Raw genomic sequence first — 21,352 nt, forward strand, 5'->3', positions numbered from 1 at the left:
CCAGATAATTCATTGGGTTCTTATGCAAGATTTCTTTTGGCAATATCAAACACAATCTCCAAAGTAAAACTGTCTACCAGGTTTTACAGCATTAATGATTTAACACGTCTATGGGAATCTGCTTTTGCCCTAAATCAGAGGAGACAAAAGAAACAAGTGGTTCCCCTGTGGCCAGTCATAGGCGTTATAATATATAAACTGAACTGGTTTAGATTTTAGGCCTTCAATTCACTCACTGGGTAACTCGCAAAGACTGATCCATGGGCAGACTGGTCCACAGAGTACCCCTACTGAATCCTTTATGGACCATACGATAATAAGAGGAGAGGGAAGTTCAAGTTTAGCATTTTGATTTCATAAATTTAGCTGGCTCTGGCTCTGCAGGGAAAGCCACATGATTAATACATGTTGTCAACGTGGTTTTAATTTTTGGGGGTTAATTACAATTTTTCAAACCAGTCTGATTTTTGTTTTCCTTTGTGTAGTATTCATAATTTTTATACCATAATCATAAAAATTAAACTGGTTCAAAAAATTTTAAAACCCCAAAAAATTTTAAACCACAACATAATTATATACATAGCAAAATACATTTGCTCATTTTAGAAAATAAACCATATAAACAAGTGTGTTTTAAAACTGGACCATAAAACTGTTCTTTGCTTTTCTCTGCCATTTTGTTCAGCCCAATTTCTTTTGCATGTTCATGAATCTTACCCCAGGCTACATAAAATTACAAAGCAACTGCTTTTATGGCCTGATGCAGTCATGGATGACCATTGCTTTTGTTCTTTTGGTTTTGGATGGAAATTTCTTTTTCTTTTCTTCTTATGGGGTGGTCCGTAGAGGGAGTCATTAGGTAGTCCATGGACCAGTCTGTTTGGTGGTCCATGAATCTGGTCAGGTGGAGGGGTCCACAGTCTGGGGATCTGATCTTTTTGGGTTACCCCCTTTAGGAATTCACTTAAAAAAAAGAAGCACTGCATGGTATATTACCTCCGGGTTGATTCAACCATTGCCGTGCAGTACGTGGTTGACCACAATTCCTCACAAAAGGCATGCATTCATTTACCCTTCGAAAAAAAAAAAAAAACCCTCGACCTTTCTTCATGCAGTTAATATAAAACCAAACAAATCAATAGTATGCCTTATGAACTAAACACAAAGATCTTAGTGCAGTTGTGAAGCCTACCCTACTCCTGGAATTTTCCCACAAATGATGGCTAGATGCAAGAAAAAGGCAGTTGCGTTGGAGGAGGCTTTGTTTTAATAGAAATAAGCTAAATCAGTTAGAAACAACCCAAGGAAACCTAAAATGAACATTAGGACGGTGCCTTAATAACTTTTTAGTACTGCGCATACGTTCTGCGTATCTCGAGATACTCAGGTTTTCTATGGGTGGTGCCTATACTAAATACAGGAATATTTTTGCGCAGTTTAAAACTATATAGAGAAAGCAGAATTTACCAACTGAAGTGCTTTTGGTATCCAAAAATTATCCAAAAACAAAATTGGGGACTAACCTTGCATTTTTCAGAGAAAGTGAAGCTTCAATTTGGCAAAAAACCCACCACACATTGGTTTGTATTTTACTGCCTTGCGGAACAATTGTTGCTTAATTATCTCTAAAAAAGGCATGGCTACCCCCAATTTTCCTTTGGATTTCAAATTACCCTTTGCTAAGATCTGTTTTTATGTGCATAGTCGTAAGCCGCGCAAAAATACTTCAGTTTTAGTACGCACTGCCCTTAAGTAAAAGATCATGGCCAGTCACAAGAGTGTTAGATAGACTCCGTAGATTCTGCCAGGACCTCTTTATGGATCATTGCAAAACAAGCTTTGTAGTGAATTTTTTTTTTTACCTCCTCTTGAGTTTCACAGTTGACAGGTATGGCTGATTTCTCCTTCCATTCATTTGCATCAGAATCAAACACTTCGACTGACAACTCTCTTGATTTCCTGCTATCTTTCATACCACCAATGACATACAAAGTTCCCTTAAAGCACACCATGCTTGCAGAGTGACGAGGCACTTTAAGACTGGGTATCACCTGCCATTCATCAGTTGATGGGTTGTAAACCTCACATGTGTTGAGTGCTCTTAGATTCCCATCATCCTTTTGCAGTCCGCCTGCTATATAGATCTTCTCGTTCATGGCTGCTCCAAAAGCATCATGTCTTGCTCCATTCATAGCTGCTACCTCCTCCCAGCTATCTTCACTTGGATCATATTTTTCTACCTTAGTTATTCCATTAATCCCTTCATTTTCACTCTTAGTCCCCCCAATTATGTAAATATGATGACCATCAGTAACACCACATACTCCACAGCGACTGAGAGCTCCAACTCCATAATCCCATTCATTCTTGTCTGGGTGGTATGTAGAAATGGCATTCTCACGAATAGTTTCATCATTTGTTAATACATACAAAGTCACACCACCATTTAGAACCAATACAGAAGAAAATTGCTCATCATAGTCAAACTTTGTTCGAATTGTTCCCCATGAGTTAGTGGAAGGTACGTAGTATTCAGCCACTGGAGACTGACCAAGCACAACTTTTTTACTGAAAATATAAACTTTGTCTCTGTATTGTATGGGAGCATGGTGCTGATGGTCCAAAGTCATGTCTGCAAAGTGGTACCACTTGTTTTCATGTGGAAGGTAACACAAGGCTTTTTTCCCACCACAAACAAAGATTCCATCTTGGTGCACTTCCAGGCATTTTCTTGGTAGCGTGATACAACCATTACCACTCGTGCTAAAAGTCGACCCCAAAGAATCCAAGACAAGCTTAGCACAAGCAATGTTAGTTGTTACGAGCTCTTCCTTGACCAAACTGTTACACAAGAAGTCATGTGAAATGGACATCAGACGCACTTGACGCAACAACTCAGGAAAATCCTTTTCTCTCTCACTCTTGTTGTGAGAAACCCACTTCACAATTCCATGAAAAATTTCTTCTTCCGCTCTGACAACAACATCATCACTAGCCACCCATTCCATGACTTGCCTAACATCGAGGTTCATAAAATCATCTGTTTCCATGACAACTCTAAAATCTGTCTGGATCACTTCACAGGATGACTCCTTCAACTCCGTGCACTGATACTTGTCAGCAAAGTAATAGTTGTAAAGACAGTTTTCGGGTGTCACATTAATCTTCAAGAAATCACAAGCTGCTGTTTTCAGGCCAGGCATAAGAAGATAATCTGCAGTTGCAATCAAATTATGGCCACTTTCCTCGGTAACTGAAACATTTCCAGTGTAAATGTACTTTAGTACTTCTTCCATGACAGCCACAGTAGCTTCTTCAAGCTCTATTCTGATCAACTGTTCGTTGCTTTCTCTCATGTCACTTTCAAGAAGTGAAAGGAAGAACGGGCTCGCTGCGGCTAGCACAGGTTTGTGAGCTTTGAACTCTTTGCCTTTCACTGCAACAGTTACATCGCAGAAACTTTCGTTTCTTCTCAGGGCATCAAGACGCTCGATAAGTTCTTGACGATGCTGTGAAGGATCTGTTGTCATGGGCTGAGTCACGGCAGCGGCCATGTTGAGGGAATATAGTCTCGCTTTCGAAGACGACTGATAGGAGACTGGGCTGCAAGAAAATTGGACGGGACCACAGAATAAAGAATTTTGAAACGAGGAATGAGGAAACTGGGCCTAAACACCACTTCTTTCCTCGCGTCTGTGTCGGCGATGTTTATTGGAGCAATACTTGATGTCTTTCTGGCCGTTTTCTTCGATTCACAGGATTGTGCGTTTTCCAGTATAAGGCCTCCGCAAGCGAGGAAATGTCATTCTCCCCACACTTTTATTACAATATTTGTCATTTGGGAAAAGTGAAATAAAAAGGACTTGAAACAGTTTTTGCTTTGATAAATATCACTGAGAGGAATGGAATAAATGTTTGCTGCCAAAAGAGCCCAACTCAAAAATTAACCTAAAATTTATATATTGAAATACATAAACTGTGTCACAATGTTATCTAACTGTTCGTCAATTAAGGGTGAATACCCTGTAACATCCTGTAGTCCATACTCCACCACGCAACGCCTCAAAGTCCAACGTGATAAAAGAAGCATTCTAGCTATTTCAGTCCAGGGAAAGCCCAATGAACGAAGATTGATCAGCACGTCTTCTGGTATTTCAAGCCTTGGTCTGCCTCTATCCCCATTTCTTTCCACTGCTGGACCGACTAGCGCGAGCGAGATCGGTACACCTCGAACTAATCTGGACTGCTTCCCGACAGTCAGTATCAGGTATTTCCCATAATGTTTCACTTTCGTCAAAGACGTCAAGTATTGCTCCAAAAAAAGTTCCCAATCAGAGACATCATATAGTTCGGTCCGTCACATCCGCCCTTTTGATGACGAAAGCGCGGGCTCTGGGTACGAGGTCATTTTATATCACGTGGTGCGCGCAAGATACGATGCACAGAAATTGCTGAATGGAAATATTTCGTGAATTTTGCACCATTCGGCGTACTGTGAATGTGAACCGATACAATAGCTGAATGTTAATGAAGTTAAAACTACTGAACGAATACAAATCTTGAATGTGAACCAACATTGATCCAGAATATAGATATAAATGCTGAATGTGAACGGTTTTATTTGTTAATCAAAATATTAATCGTGAATGTGAATGGATATTATAGCTGAATGTGAATGAATATTTATCCTGAATTTTGCACCATTTCGCCAACCATAGCCTCACCGTTTTTATCATATAAATTGTGATGTTGTGATGCAAACTAGCCTGCATTTTCATAAGAAAAGTAAAGAAAGTTGTATCAAAACAAGGTCACCGGCAGCCTCGCTTCCAGCCATAAGCCAGGTAACACAGCAACAACTGTAAAATGGTCCATTTAATCGGGCGGGTTGCCATTTCTCGGGTATTGTAGTAATGGCTCATATACAATGTATCGTGGTCGCTAAGCCAATCACACCCCTGGAATTTCATTATACAATGATCCAGTTCTTAATAAATAAACAACAACCTCCATTTGGCGCGAAAACATGCTCAGATATTTGTCCGCGGACATTATCTGTTCCGAGAAACGAAGAGTTTTCTGAGAGCGAAGCTCGAGGAAAACTGTGAGCTTCGAGGAGCAGATAATGTCCTAGGACAAATATCTGAGCATATTTTCAAAGTCAAATGGAGGCTATTGTGTTTATTATCCTTTAAATATTTTTCGCAACATGCGGGAATCGGCAGGATCTGCCATTCTGTCATATGTCGATCACGTCAAAGTTTGTCAGTTGGCTTGCAAAATCTCCACGTCTCCAAGTCAGATTTGACTTCAGTCGAAAGTGTTTGTTTGGGGAAAAGGTAAAACATTTGAAAGGAAAGTAAACTTGTTTAATTCCGTGAAAGACAAAACCAAGATACAAGTGGCGGATAAGGTTACAGGGATCTAACTACCTCTCGAGAACAAGCTAAAGATCATTGAAAGCGAAAAACTGTAAAGTATCGCATTCCGTAAAAAGTATAAACCGCCGTCAACGAACTAGCAGCCGGAGCTTTGTCGTTCTGTTCCTTTATCTAGTGTTCAATTGTAGCAGTACTTTATATTGAAAATACAATTGTGGAATTTACCAGCCGAAAACGACCTGTGAAGAAATCGAAGCTGAACCTGAAGTCGAATACGACGCCACCGGTTGTTTTTGCTGGATTTCCATCAGAGCGCTTTCTTTGCTAACTTGACATTGAATTGAGCCAGCAACGAAGTCGCTCACCATCGCTGAGGATTCATTGAACTTGTTGCTCGAGAGTAGGACAAGCCGCTTCTCTTCGTAGAGAATTTCGACATCTCGGGGTATCATGGCTGGTTTATGTTTCGTGGACGAGATTTTGTCTTCGCGAGCGATCTCGACCAGGTGAGCATTGACGGCATCATTTACCGGCTTGAACTCTGTCAGTAATGGTACTGAAATTTATGTTTTCTTTATTTAAAGTTCTCATCCAGACCAGCACGAATTACTCTCATTGAATTACAACTGTAATATTTGCCGTCGTGTGAGCGAGCTTCGAGCTTATTAATCTCATTTAGTGGCTTGTTGATGGCTTTCTCATTTTGCCAGACTGAAAAAAAAAATATATAAATACTCTTAAATGAGATGGGCTAAAACTTTTCGTCTGTCATATTTTTTAGTTTTGCCACATTTTTAATTCAAGGACTGTTGAACAGAGTTCAAACCAAGAGAAAATGTCGCAAATAGGAGCTTGAGTATTTCAACGTTTCGTTTACGAACAGTTTACCGTCAAAAATGTTTGAGCGTATGTTGTTTTCTGGTACTGCTTTATTGACCGGCAGGTTTATCTCTTCTTCTGTCACAAAAACAAACCGTTCCCCCATCTTGACATTAATTTTAATTGCAAGCTTGACGCGCCTTAAAGTTTTTGAAATTGGGGAATATCACTTGGGGAATATCACGTGGGGAATATCACCGGATATTCCCCAGTTTTAGCTGGGGTATATTCGGTCAGGTGAGGCGTTTAGACCGATCGCGTGCGAGCGAAAATATTTGATGGATTATAATGCCTGATATCCCATCTCTGCTAAGCCAATTAGTGCTCTAAAATTTCATTATTCAATGATCCAGTTTTTGTAACTACAAATGCATCTCGCATCCCACATTTGACGCCTCACCGATTCCACACAAAGAGTTTAGTAGGCGAACAGACTCACTTGTAAGTACAATGTAGACAAAAAGAGGATAATGATAATGCGTTTAAGTACCGCACAGATCACATAGTCTCATGGCGGTTTACAATTCTTCTGTGACATCGGACGTCAGCATGTAAAGGCGCCACTGGCAGCAGCTATCAGTCCATATTTCAATCCACCCACCCAAACAACGCATGAATGTAAAAGACAAATGAAAGCAGATAGACCAACACACAGGAGACGACGTCAAATATAGGCAGGTTTGTTTATTGAAAAAGTTGATAGTTTAAATTACAATTATAACTCTGCTGCTCTACTAATAGCTTCTTCATAGAAAGTGATCGTCAGATATCACTGTTGGAGGATTTCTGCATCGGCGCCAGGCAGTTTTTGCTTTAAGATGTTATTTTCTCTTTTGCAGTTCATTGAGCGCGCGGCCTCACAAATGCTTCTTCGGTAATGAGCCAACTGAAAATATCAAGAAGGATGAAACAAAGCATAAGTTAGAAGATATAAGAAGATGCCATTATGGCAAAATTTTTATACCGCATTTTATTCATTTACTTAGTTTATTTATCCACCTTCTCTAAGCTCACACGGCACTATTTCTAACTTCGTTTATTGGAGATTGATGACTTTATCAGTTCCATGAGTCCAGCGCAAGTAGATGCTCTTCGAGCCAGCGGATGCCTAATTGAAAAAACACGGTAGTTGAACCACCTTTCCTTTTCCAGAGCACCTCCGCTTGTAATACATTTAAGCCTGACCCACAGGTGTTGAACATCTCAATGCTAGACTGCCCTAGGTCCCTTCGTTTCCACTTAGGGAAAAGTTGTGGATTCGTGACCGATTTCAACTTTTAATTGGCACCAGAATTTGTACAAGCGTTTATACTCAAAAGGGCAAATTTGCGATAAAAATTAGCGGGATGGAGTCAAGAATATTCGGACCTACTTTGAATACGGCTAATTCTAACTGAAGAGAATACACCTTTCTGTCGCGGAATTTATTTGACTTTGGCAAAGGGAAACATTTTGCTCGAACAAAGGAAGATTAGCTGTGACACCATAAAGTACAGTTAATCTAGTAAAACAAAGTTAAGAATCCTCTAGATTTCGTTTCTTGATGAAGTTGGAAAATTTACCTTCGTTTCTGGACAACCCTTATCCACGTTGCATGGAATTACAGCCAGGGCCTCTGCAGTTTGATGATAAACGGACAGTAAAACCCGTGAAACAAAGATGTAAGGGAAAACCAGCGAGGTCAAGAACTTCATGGCGATCGTAAGTAACAGCTCGGATCAAATTCGAGTATGGAGACAGTGCTATAGTAGAATCCCCAGTGTGATCCCTTTTATACCGCCCTTCGGAATCAATTAATTTACAATGTTTTGGCTTACTTGTAATTAGTTGTATAAAAAGTCGCAAAAAGCCTTGTGGCGAAAATTTATTGTTTCTAGTTGTCACGTTAAACGTTTTTTTGTTTTAAAATTGGCCCAAAAAGCAAATAATGGAAAGGTCCGTGCAGAAGAAACGTGCTGTGAAGTTACAGCTGCAAATGCATTCAGCCAGCGTTACATCTGGCGATTCGCGGTGAATTTGATCGCCAGCGAAAATCGCTTGCGATTTTCGCCAGCCATTGATGCGGACACACCCGGCGATTTTTTTTGCCGATCGCGGCGATGTGGCAGTTTTGAAAAATCATGTGATAAAATCGCCCAACCTGATGGGTTGGCTTTACTGGCGATTCGCAGCATTAAACCTTGAAAATCGCGGAAACGGGCACACTTGGCGAATTTATTCGCCGATACTGATTTGATATGCCAGATATTGGCGATTTTATACGCCGATCTCGGCGATTAGCGAAAATCGCAATCCCTGCACCGGGCACACCTGGCGATTTTAGCCTATCGCTGCGATCGGCGTATAAAATTGCCAAGTGTGTCGCTGGCTTTACAGTCAGCCTTAAACAGCCATTGCGCGTTAGCGCTATAAAAACGTTTCAGACTACTTCCGCGGCACGACTCTAACAAGGGATAATAGTTACCAGCTATTAAAAAAATAGAGAAAACATTACCGGGAGTCTCATGTGTGTCGTTTGCCGTAAACGCGATCCTAAATCTCTCTATTGTTATCAGTAAAATTACGAAGGGTTTATTACCCAAACAGAAAATGGTTTGTAGGTGATGAAAAACAGAAAACAAAGCAAGCAAAAATAATGATTTCATCAGGGTACGTTACTGATAGGATAAAAAAAGGTAAAGGTTTATTTTAAAAAAGCCAATTTTTTTTACCAGGAAGAAACAACGACAAGTAAACTTCCTTTGTCCTAGCAACAGCTGAAAACGACTGTGAAATCTGAGTAGCGTGAGGAGAAAGTTCCATTCTCATTCAGTTACAACACAAAAAGCTTTCTAAATCCATGATTTACCTATTGCGATTCTCTTTATGTTTTAGTTGTGTTTCTTTATACGCGAAATTTCCGATTATTCAGTCTTTACGAGTCGGGTGACTTCAAACATATGTTTTATATACTTTTCGCGTGGTCAATTATTTTTGTTATTTTTTGCGTGTTTTCAGCATCCAGATCAAAACTGACCGTTTTCGAATTTAAAAGTTTAAAATTGCAAATTTAGAGCATTGATATCAATTTTACACCGATACCAATTACCTTTGCGTAGTATTTTAAATTTCGCAAGCTTCTTCTTTTCTTTAAAATAAAAATAAGAATTTGTCTCCGTCCGCGAGCAGTTAACTCAATATAGACAGCTTTTTGTGTCAGTAAAGTGAAATTAAGCTTAGCCGTAAGTGACTGTTCGGAACATGAAAGTGACACTATATAAAAGTAATGGAGAATCAATTATATTGGTTTTAAAATAGACGTTATTGTTTTGTTTGTATCCGTCAACCAAGGAGAACTTTACGTCTTTCTGTTAACAGCTGTAGACTTACATCGGAGGAGAGAAAACAGCGACCCATTGCAATCATCGTAGTTTTATAGACCTTTATAGTTAGGATAGTCCGTCGAATACGTTTAAAATAAATAACGGGTTTTTTACTGTATCAGGTGTATCTTTGCTCTTGGTCCAGTACCTATAAAAAAAATGAAAAGCCATAACGACCGGTCAATAAGCCGCACTCCAAGTTAAGCTAGAACGCTAGTGAAATTGTGGGGGGAAACCTTTCCCCCGAATTCACCGGGTCGTGTCATGAGAAAGCCGAATTTTGTTCAAGGAATGTACATCGAAATTACTTCCGCCAGCGTATCGAAAGGTAATACATGCCATTTCGGCTCGGAAATTTTCGCCTGAAGCGCGTGTCTACGTACTTGGGAAAAAGCCAGCATTCCCTACGCAAATGTTTTACCAAATTTTCGTTTTCATTCAACTTAGTCCTTCGAATACTCAGCTTAATATCCGGGAATTTCATTAGAAGATAACGAACCGGATACAACAGTATAGCGTGAGCCATTTACCACGAAAGTACTCAAAGAAATGTATTAATTTTCTTGCTCCCGACGAAAATTTGATTAGAAGATAGCGAACCGGATACAAGTATAACGTGGGCTATTTAACGAAAGTACTCAAAGAAATGTGGTATTAATTTTTTTGCTCCCGAGAAATCGATCACTGTTAAACTGGCAGGCGGCGGAAAACTGCAAACAGTTTGCGGTGCACGGCAATGGAGAACCTATACGTTTCAGAACTGCGACTCTAAAATTCTAAATCGCTTAAAAAATCGGTTAATGAGGGCAATCTCGCAGATACTGACTAATAGAGTAGAATCAGTGAAAAGTTCCGTCATTTTCTTATCGTTGTCATACGGAACAGTTATCATAGTTTAGCTAAAAGGGAAATTTGTGGGAATTTCTCAAGATCGATTTCCTCGCAAAGAAGAGTGGCTCATTGCGTTCGACGTAGAAAGAACGTACTCCTAATACAGATTGGAGTCGAGATAGTACAAGATAACGTTGAATGAATGAATGGAAAGGAGAGAGAGCCTGCTGATATCGAACGCACTCCCTAATGTTTGATTATTAATTGCAGCTAGTCTATAGCCGAGTCCTGTAGGCGTTTTAGGGGTATACAAAAAGGAGGACATATAACAAGCTTCAGAAGACCATAAGACTTGCCAGTACAAGAAAGCCTACTTCTTATTTAATGGCGATTAATTCCGTTATTTAAAAATGTACAGCGTACACGCGCCGTAAAAAGATTAATATTCTGAACATAGAAAATTCTGATTCTGAAGAAGACAGGCATAAAATGAATATGAAATGACCGTGGGGGTGATGAGAACAGCTGCTTTTAACGACTTTTAAATATGCTTATGCCCGATCTGAGCCTCAATTAAAACCTTAAGGTGAGTGCATTAGTACTTTAAGCTTAGCAGTCGTCACCGCGGTTTAATAAATGTTTGTAAACTAAGTTAGCGCTATATACTCTGCACCTTACCGGAGGCCTCACCGTTTGACTTGATTTCACCTTCAACGTTCTTATAAAAAAGCTCTTTTAAAAATTAAAGAAAACAGTGTAATCTCGACTGGTGTTCGAACATTGTTGTTTTATTTTGGTAGTTGTAAATTTTGGTGGCGTGGAATTCACCGGACGCGATTAATTTCCCTTTCGCAAAATGAATGACCGAAACCACGTTTTATAAGAAAATTAACGTCGAGGTTTTTCTTTTGTACAGAGTTTACAAAAAATAAAAAGGAGGGGGGGGCGGGGGGGGGGGGGGGGGACGGGAACACGCAACGATTAAATTTATGCAAGATACTTCAAATGTCCTTTTCTGTTTTCTGTTTAATTTTGCTGAATTAATCCCATCAAAGAATATTTTAGCGAACCGAATCCCATTCCCCAAAAGTACAAGCTGCTGACTTTCCAAAGATGCTAGCAGACCTGGCTTACTTTAACGCTCCAAACATCATCTTTTTGTCCCTTTGTATCGAAAACGTTTTCCGTGGTACGAAGGTCTGTGGTGACATTTACCAAAATTTCTGAGATGATTAGTAACTAAAAGCTTTCCGAAAAGATATTTCAACTAAAAGAACCGCCGGCTCGGTGCCCCGGAAGAAACGTCGGTAGAGCATAATAGGCTTCAAATGTCAGGCCAGGTGCATGAATTGGATAGTGCGTATTGTAACTCTATGGCGCCTTCCATTCGACCAAAAATTCGGGTGTGGAATCGATTGGAACAAAAATTTTCAAAATAAAATTTCGGAGTTTTTGTTATATCTCGCAATTTGTTGAAGTGTAACCGAATTTTAGCGTCACTTTGAATAACCACAAAAACATTGTATGGACGTAATTAAATAATTATTTGAAATAATGGTCCACTCTTGTCAACAATAACCCTAATAGTGCACAGAAATTAAATCTTTGGCTGCAGATGGCTTGGACGGAAATGGATTGCAACTAGAAGAAAAGAAAGTGGCCAATTTTTTCAAGTTAAGTTCCTCCTGTGTAACTTTGGAAATATCGCTGAAAACAGATTACAGTTTATTATTCTTCCTCGGATAAATCATTTCATATTTTCGTATCGGTGCTCTAAGAGCAATTTTATGTTAAAGAAGATGTTCTTAGTCAAATATTTGAGAAGTGGTGACCAACAAACAGCACAATCTCCGTGACAGTGGCCCTTTAACACTTCGGAAAATCGGACCAACCGGAGAATGCCGTACCATTCGGCCAATCCTACTCGGGTCCAGTTTCTTCAAAACTCGTGAATAGAACGGGTGTGTTCTCATGGCGGTTGCGCTTCACCGAAAAATATCTCTCCATTCGTCAACTAAATTTTTCGAAACTTCCTGAAACCGGAACGTTTGGGCGAATCGAAAGCGCTTAAGGTTTTATGAACTGAACGTGTTGTTTACCTGTGAGAAGATCTTTCTTCGGCGTGTCTACGGTTGCTAAGGTGGTTTTAAATATCAAGGAAGGGGAGCAGCTGGTTACAGGAAATTTGAGTATTTATGACCAAACTTCATGCAATGCTGGAACCGGAAGAGTTGGGTGTCTTAAACGTGGCGCCTTGTGGCCCAGCGGTTGAAAGGAAGAGATAATTGTCTGCTCTTTGTATTATATAAGCGATTTTAAAAATTTTATAAAAGATAAGCTAAAACTACAATTGTGTTTTGCCTTTTCAAACATGCAGTGAATTTCTCCTTCTCTTAGCTAGCTCATACGGCACTATAAGCTTGATGGGTCTAAGGAAACCCAAGTTTCCCAGATCACCCCGAGATGCGCAGAACATATGCGCAGTAGCAAACGGAGGCATCGTCGGGAGACATTATCGACCCCAGAGCCGCTCGGCTTTGACTACGTCATGCGCCTTCCCGCCGTCAGTCATGCGCAAAAGGGAAGAGCTCTGGAGTCGAGACTGCGTCCTGAAGGGGAGGGGTTTGGGGCGGATATTGCCCGAGGGGACTATAAACGTTAATAACTAAAGTTTTTTAGTCAGTTTCTAAAATTTATCTGGGAGAATTTCACGTTAGATTCCAATTATAGTTTACAGACTGGCCTTATCAGAAAATTTGAAGAAAAAAAATGTCAGTCACAACAGTTTAGTTGTTCTCGAAGAACTTCAATCATAGCGACAAACTTACAGCGCTGCTCGCGAACTGGAGTTATGGCACAGGCGGCCCAAGCTCATGTTACGAAATAAACGTGACTGGTAGCGATCAGTACCGGGCGTATTGTGTTACATTTGAATTTATATACGTTTATATGGGAAACCAACGGCTTTGTTAAAAACCGTAGAAATTTGAACGATTTCTCAATAAAATTGACTTACCTTGACTCGTTGTTGTATTCTTTGTTGCTTGTCTGTTTTCCAAGTCGATTGGAAACGATTTCGCAGAGTTATCGTTTCCACTCCTAAGAGAAGGAGCTAGTGGATGTCAACAGAAACGATAACTCCCCGAAATCGCTTCCAATCGACTTGAAAAACTATCGTAACTCTAAAAAGCAGTAAATATTTCTTCCTTTTTAAAGGTGATTTAACTCCTTAAATTAACTGCAAGTTTGGTGTTGAAATGACTCCATTTGAGAAATCACTTCAATTTTATTCTGAAAATTAGTGTAAAAAATAGATTTTGATTGGGCCGCTTCTTTTGAAGACAATCAGAACAATATATCTTTACTAGGGGAGGACAGAGTTTAGTGCATAAATTAATGTGCACATTTGTGACTACGATGAAGAAAAAAAAGACGCCCGACCGAAACCTAGACACGTCATGCCCTGCGGGCATTCCGTGTGATAAAGAATACATTTTGCTCAAAAATAAAAATCAGTCACAATACAACTCACGACACCAAAATGATACAAGTTTAAATGAGGAGCACAAACAATGATGGTTTCTAGATATGTGTCATATTAATATTTTGACAAAGCACTCCAAACAAATCCTAAATTTATTTACAATAATTTAAATTTTAAAATAACATTAACGAATGAATTTTTCACCCGGAAACAAAACATAGCCAGTTTTGGTAACTGATAAATACACTCTGAAACCTCTATGAAAGTTTTACTGTTTATTACTGGTCTTATGGTCTGTAGTAAAGGTGCACGGAATCAATTTAATTTATATCACCTCTGTTGTGTATATTTCACCCTGGCCCCAGTTGTTCAAAGAGCGGATAATTTTATCCACTGGATCGGTTGCTACCCGGCGGATAAAATGTGTGCAAGAATTTCTCTATAGCCTTGTAATTTGCGTATAGAGTAGAAGCGTCTGTCTAATTTAAGTATGGGACTGTGAAAAACTTGCCAAAAGCTTTGGTTGGAGTAAATTTTACCCCTTGGATAAAGTTATTCTTGCTTTGAACAACTGGGGCCTGGTCTCTAATATAATAACTATCGGTTCACTGCTTAAATTAGTTTGTTCTGTGTAACATGTTATATAAATGTCAAAATGCGTCTGTCTTTCGAAGCTTACTTTTCGCAATCTTCCTCGTCCTTAGACCGTGAATGGCGACAAATCCTCAGAATCTTGTGCCAAACCATACAAGAGATGAAGGTTCCGGTAATTGCCCCGTCGTAGAACGATTGCAACCAGTACAGTGAAAACTAAAAGGATGGAAAACGCATCAGACGGAATAATTCAAAAGATAATTTAGACAGCTCCTTTATTTCACTTGCTAACGTTTCTTTGCATCTGATATTTTCCCTGAATTACAAAAGACATCATACAACCGCTAATCAAACAGCATTTGGACAATTTTCTATCATCTCTTTACTTTTAATTGTTTCCCTTGCGTAAAGGTTCTTCATTCTGTAAATTTTGTCCGTTTTCCCCAACATCTGCGAGATTGAAAAAACTTGTTTACAAAATCCAACTCGAATAATTTTAAATTTACTGATGATGCCAAAAGATAATGAAGCGAATGACTTGAAGATAAAAATAACCTTAGAAGATACTGATTGGACGTGGCTCGAAGCGAGAAAATATTCCAGCATTGTTAATACAACCTTCTTGGTTGCCTTGAACTTAAGTAACTGCAGCCTACGTGTTATTAGTCATAACAGTCAGCAATCCACAGGACTTTCAATCTTTGTTGAGCAGCTAAAAACCGTTTACTGGAGTTCTCAAAATGCGTTTGCCTATCCAAGTTTATTTTTTGGTAGTTTTTCTCGTTCTGACCGTGAATGGCGCCAACAACTCCTCCAAATCTTGCGCCAAACCGTACGACAAGATGATGGTTTGTAATTTGATGTGTAACCTGCTTCAGGATTCGGACGCAAACGACGCCATTAAAATGCTGCAAACTAAACTGGAAAGTCTCGTTGCAGTGGTCAACAAACCTTCGCCTACTCTGCCACCAGGTAAAATTATTTGTCTGTAGTGTTTTTCCTGTCTTTCCTTTCCATAGGTTTTAATCACTACAGTTGCATCACTAGGCGCAGTTCGAAAAAGTCGCGCGAGAAGGAAAACATCGCGTGTGTCGACAGCATAAATTCCTCGTTCGTCTCTTTTGTGTCTCGCGTATCAATCAGTGAGTCCAATGATTTCGTTTTGAAATTTTTAAAACTACATCTAACCGGATCTTTATGTTTTAACAGCCGTTCCCGCCTCTTTGTGCAAGGAAGAGTATGAAAACTGCAGGTGGGTTTTGAGGTGTACTTCAGTTAAGCCACATTCCGCTGACTAAGCAAGACAATGAATTCCTACAAAGGAAGGTTCCAATTGGAATATTAGGCCCACATTTTAAAATTCTGAATCTCCCACAACAATTAAAGAAAAAAGGCAAAGATAACACCTCCTTATTATTTTAACTTACACCATTTCTCTCCCTTGCCAGTTCCACCAAAAGCCAAGTGTATCCGCTGATGTTTGGTTCACAGAAGATTCCTGTTTACTGTCACATGGGCAACTTTGGATGCGGAGATGGAGGGTGGACGCTGGTCATGAAGATTGTCGGCACAAAGGTATTCAGCTGTCCTCTGACGATATCATTCTTTACAAAAGCTGTTCAAATATTGAACATCTGACAGTTGACTAATTTTCCTTCTTTCTATTTCAGAAAACTTTCCATTTCCATTCCCCTTTCTGGAGCAACAGAAACGCCTATAACCTTGCAGGAGGAAAGACTGGTCTCGACACACAACAGACCAAGCTGCCTACCTACTGGAACACAGCCTTCTCAAAGATCTGCCTCGGTATGAAGATCGGTCAGCAGATCAAGTTCCTCGTCATCAATAAGCAGGCCAACTCACTGTACGCACTGATTGCTGACGGGAAATGCCGCTCCACGTCACTGGGTGGTAACACGTGGAAGACGCTGATTGGTTCTCGGGCGTCCTTGCAGACCAGATGTAACAAAGAAGGGTTCAATGTTATCGGTAAGGAAAAGGGCTCTTCCAGAGCAAGAATTGGAATCCTGGGAAACAACCAGAACGACTGCACAACCCCTGACTCCAGAATCGGGTTTGGTACTGGTGGCTATCAAGACAATTCCAACACATGTGGAAATGATGGTTCATGGGGAGATAATGGAACCAAGAGGACCAAAGCCATGGGATACATTTTGGTTCAGTAGAGTGGAACTAAGTCGTTTCCTCTATAATCGACCTAAGGAGACGGCTGAATTTAAGGCTGACTGGTACATTACTGTACAACAGAGCTATTGATTTAATAAAAGCCTTTTATTGAGTACTGCCGTGATTTACTGTTTGATTGACTAACTTACTCAATGACTGAGAGATTGACACTCGGCTGTTTTGTGCGCTGGTTTACAGTCTGTCCGTCTCCCCTTAGTGCTGTGATCTGGCGTCGCGGTAGGCTTAGCCACAAGTTGCTCAGCAACTTTTCGGCAACTTTTGAGATTTTTGGCAACTTTTTTAGAATTTTGGATTTTTGGCAACTTTTCGGCAACCTTTTGAAAAAAATAGCAACTTTTTGGCAACTTTTAGACACTTTTATCGGCAACTTGTGGCTAACCCTATCGCGGGGAGGCTAGTTTGTGTGCCCTCATGACCCAGAGAGATAGTCCGCTCCTTGCAGATTCAACAATACCGGACTAGTCTACTGGGGAGCGGCCAGATCGAGCAACACCTTGGCCCTCCAGGTTGGAGGTTTAGCGCAGGGCTAACAAGTCTGCCTTGTAAAAATACATCCATGTTAATGAACCTTATTAGGGAAAACAGGCTGGAGAAACCTAGTAACAGCCTTGTGTGCTACTCGACAGACTGACTCACTTAATAAATGACCAACTGTCTGACTTGCTGACTTACTGTCTAAGCAACTTACTGAATGATTGATCAACTGACTGTTCAACTGCCTTAGCAACACAGTTATTGACTTATGTGTTAACTGAACGATTGGGGTGCAGGCTTATGAATGCCCATGCCAAATGACAATAATTCAGTGAAAGACAAAATCTGTCTAAACGATTTTCAAAGCATAACACAAATGCAAATTTCAATGACTAATTAAGGTTCGGCCAATCAGAGATCGGGGCAAGACAGGAAGTCACGAATATATTTGTGTGAAAATAGATCGCCACACTTCATACAGAAATAAAGAAACTTGTTCATTGGTCTTTCTTGTTGTCCATGACCATCTAAGAAACCAACAGCCGGCCTGCTACGCTAACAGGCTGACTGACTAACTAAACAATTGATTACATCCAGGCAACAAAAAAAGTGGATTTAATAACCAAACTGACGGGCACGCTGATTCCTTGATTGACAAAACCAACGGACTCACTCATTGACCAACAAGTAACTGAATTTAATGATCAAACTGTCTGATTGACTGATTGGACAATGGACTTGATAAATGGCTGTCAAAATAGTCCAGGGATAAACAGACTGAACAATACACTCGCCGATTGATTGATTGATTGATTGATTGATTGATTGATTGATTGATTGATTGATTGATTGATTGAGTGATTGAGTAAGTGATAAGTTAATGAAAGACTGGCTACTGCCTTAACTAATTGAATGACTAAGTAACCGGACTGGCTGGCTGGTTGGACATGAATACCTGAGATGGTTGGATGGATGGATCGTTATTGTGATCACGGTACTCTACAAAGGCAGGTTTTCGTCTTGTTTGAATGAGATGGTTGAAATAGTAACAAAATATGAGATAACTAATAGAAAACAATATTACATAATCAATGTCTAAGAATCCTTTCCTATTTTAAACATATAACGTGTACACCCCTCTCAAACTTGTTGACTGATACACTTACTAGAGCCTTCAGATTCTAGTAGCAATATAACTTCTAATAAGACTTCAAATCTTTTTAGCGAAGTACTAAGATGAGATGATATATGCCAGGAACTGGAAGCCGCTTCATTTTACTATTCAGTGAGCGACGAACTAGACGCAGTTGTTTTTAATGATGCCTAGCTAAGCCTTTTCGTAATTCCAAAATGACGAGATCACTCACGGTTTGACGACTTACTTTCGCCACTACGTCATTCTCACAAAACCTCATAGCACCATGACGACGGCTGTCTCCTTTTCCCGCCAAAATGACAATGGTTCAAGCGCGCACTCTTTCTCTATTGGAAAAACTCGTACTCGTGTCAGTTCGTACTCGTACTACAATCTACTGAAGTATTCTTATTGACTTAATGATAGTCGACTAACAGACTAACAGGGTTTACTAACCGAACGAATCTGATGGTCAGGTATACTGACAGCCCAACTGGTGTACTATTGCAAGCTCTTAAATGGTAAAAAAATTAAAAGATAGTTTATCTTGTTTCTTTAAAGAGCAAATGTGTTAGATGAGTACACATGGCATTCTTTCATTTTCAGTTCGCTTTTGCACATACAAAAATATAGAATTAAAACCATTCACTTTTATTCAGCATCTAAAAATTATTGCTCAAGCAATAAGTTACCTTAATTCTGATAAAAGTAAACATTTTCTTGTGCCTTGAATGAAGCCTTTTTGTAGTCTGATTTCTCTTGTTCTGCACAACCAATCACAGGCAAACGTAGGCATTGATGACGTATGAAAGCTTGATCGGGTGTTTTTTTTAATTTCAGAAGCGCCGACCGTACAGTAGGATAGACTAGGAATTTTTGAAAATCTGTCAGACGGTGTACTCAAACTGCTATAACCATGGCCAGCCATGTCTTGGCCCCAGATCCTTTCCGTCACCCATTTCAAGATGGTTGACACAGAAAATTAAAGAATTACGTAACTACTCGACTGTCCGAAAAAATTGACCTCTCTTTTTACCAGAACCGTCGAATTTCGAAGTATTTGTTTTTTGCTGCGGTTATTATTGCTGTTTGTCTCAGGAACAACTCCTTTGAGTCAGTTGCCATTCATACAATGGTCTGTCTTCAGAATCGCTTTGACAAAGTGTTAAAAACGCTATAAAGCACTCGAATCCCTCAGTACGGTAGCCAAATTACCTTTTCAACTGACTCTGTTGATAAACCAAACATTCGGGAATTCGCTTTGACGAAAGCTAACGCTCGAAACGTAAACTGACTCGAATCTATTTACGGTGGCCGGCAAATTGACTTATTGATAAAACCAAATATTTGTTTCCACTGCCCACCGACACACCACAGTTTCTTTAGAAACTAAAACCCTTGTCTACAGAAGTGTCAGTTTTGATATGAGTGACCTTTCTGTATTTTGCATTTCGACAATTTCAGTCTGTTTTAGTCTTCGTCCCTACGGCAATTAAATTTGCTAACTTAACTGATTTACAAAAAACGTAAAGACTTGCCGTCCTCAGGAGGAGTTTTGAGTTTTGAGTTTTTTTAAAATATTAGGAAAAACAGACGATTGTTTAAAACTATAATTGTTTTGTAGGACTAAAGATATGGTGATTTAACGCGATTGTAAACTTGAAATTTCAAATTAAACAAAACATAACAATGCTATTCCTATCGACTGGTGTCGAAAGTTTTACCAAATTAGTCAGTCTATAGCAGAAATATGTCTTTAATAAGAGAAAGCTCAAGCATTTCGAAAGAGGAATTGACGACTTTTTTTCGAAATGCGTTTAATTGAGAAACAGTAGGACACGTGTACTTACGTTGGCGTGACGCCCTGAAGAAAATAAACACACTGCAAATGGCCACCATAAAGAAACTGTTAGAACGGCGAGTGCACTCACAGAAACCTTGGAGGAACAAGTACGGAAAGACGGAGGGAAAGAAACAGCAAATTGAGGTAAGATAGGAAATACATAATTATCAATCTGCAAGTTTACGGCGCCGGTAGAACGATGCTTCTGGGAAAACTAGGAATTATAGTAGGCTGTTTATCATGGCGTGCGAAGGCAAAGTTGTGTAATCAAAAGTGTGTCGGGGTTTGTTCAAACTTTCGTTCTTAGGATTACTGAGGAGATCTGTGGTTCGTGGCTAGGTATGAGATACCTCGGCGTGCGTCTTGTATAAGAAATGACTTTTATTTAAAACAATTGAAACAAAGCGTCACATTCGACACCAGAAGGTAATTAATCGAAACATTAGCGCCGATTGAAACGAGCCGAAATCGCACGATGGAATAATTTCGAAAAGGAAGGTGAACTGATGGGAAAAAGGGGCCTCTTTTATTTTCACTTGCTAACGCAACTTCAGTTGCTCCCTAAAGTCGAAACGAAAGCTGAACGTTTCACCCTCGCAGTTTACTGAGCATGGGATCAAGCCGCCACAAACAGCGAGTTTTGGAAATTCCAGACAAACCTCTCGGTTAAGCGGACACTTTCTTTTAAGTGAGGGTTCCGAAAAAAAAAGTTTTGGTATTGATGGCTGGAAATAAAACCTCTGTTAGAGGGCCACTTTTAGTAGGCGTCCGCCGGGGCAAGAAAAAAATGTATGCTAATGAGCTTACGGTGAGTTGAAATCACCAATGGCTTATCATTAACTGCAACAAGAGAAACTGTTTTGCACCTTTGCGTGTTATAATTCATGGTCGGAATGGTCTTTTTTCACACGTGCGGAGTTCCAGCAGTCACGCAGAGAGAAACAAAATCCCAGACATCGTGGTTGGTGCAGATCGAACGCGCGAGGAATGCTTTCGTTTTATCCACGCGAACGGTAACCAGTAACGAAGGTTCTTACGCTATTTGTAAGACACGGTTCTTTTGCTTAAATAGCAACTCCAGGGCACAGACTTAATATAATATGAACCACTCAAAATAGGCAACTGGGCGATTAAGCATTTTAAAAGAACATCGAATCAAAG

At 39.8% G+C, this 21,352-nt stretch overlaps 3 protein-coding genes and 1 long non-coding RNA gene across 4 annotated transcripts in view; 2 read left to right on the forward strand and 2 right to left on the reverse strand.

The window, feature by feature from the left end:
* LOC146467125 (putative skeletal organic matrix protein 5) overlaps positions 1-21,352 on the forward strand; it is an 89,177-nt gene that overhangs the window by 42,210 nt on the left and 25,615 nt on the right. The window lies entirely within an intron of this gene.
* LOC146467132 (kelch-like protein 7) overlaps positions 1,710-21,352 on the reverse strand; it is a 36,298-nt gene continuing 16,655 nt past the window's right edge. The window contains exon 2 of the mRNA XM_085126003.1: positions 1,710-1,811. Coding sequence (XP_084982129.1) covers positions 1,782-1,811 — 30 coding nt within the window. The 3' untranslated portion in view covers positions 1,710-1,781. The remainder of the gene's footprint in view (positions 1,812-21,352) is intronic.
* LOC146467133 (uncharacterized) lies at positions 6,925-8,169 on the reverse strand. Its single transcript, XR_014867757.1, has 2 exons — positions 7,823-8,169; positions 6,925-7,146 (listed from the first exon to the last, which is right to left on the reverse strand). It is a non-coding gene; the product is annotated as an uncharacterized LOC146467133 (long non-coding RNA).
* Positions 14,864-16,846, forward strand: LOC146467134 (putative skeletal organic matrix protein 5). Its single transcript, XM_085126021.1, has 4 exons — positions 14,864-15,503; positions 15,741-15,783; positions 15,980-16,106; positions 16,202-16,846. The coding sequence occupies exons 1-4, from the start codon at positions 15,272-15,274 to the stop codon at positions 16,715-16,717; spliced, it is 918 nt and encodes a 305-aa protein (XP_084982147.1). The 5' UTR covers positions 14,864-15,271; the 3' UTR covers positions 16,718-16,846.

Source organism: Pavona decussata, unplaced genomic scaffold (assembly GCF_977016875.1).
Source record: "Pavona decussata unplaced genomic scaffold, jaPavDecu1.1 SCAFFOLD_137, whole genome shotgun sequence".
Lineage (NCBI taxonomy): Eukaryota > Metazoa > Cnidaria > Anthozoa > Scleractinia > Agariciidae > Pavona > Pavona decussata.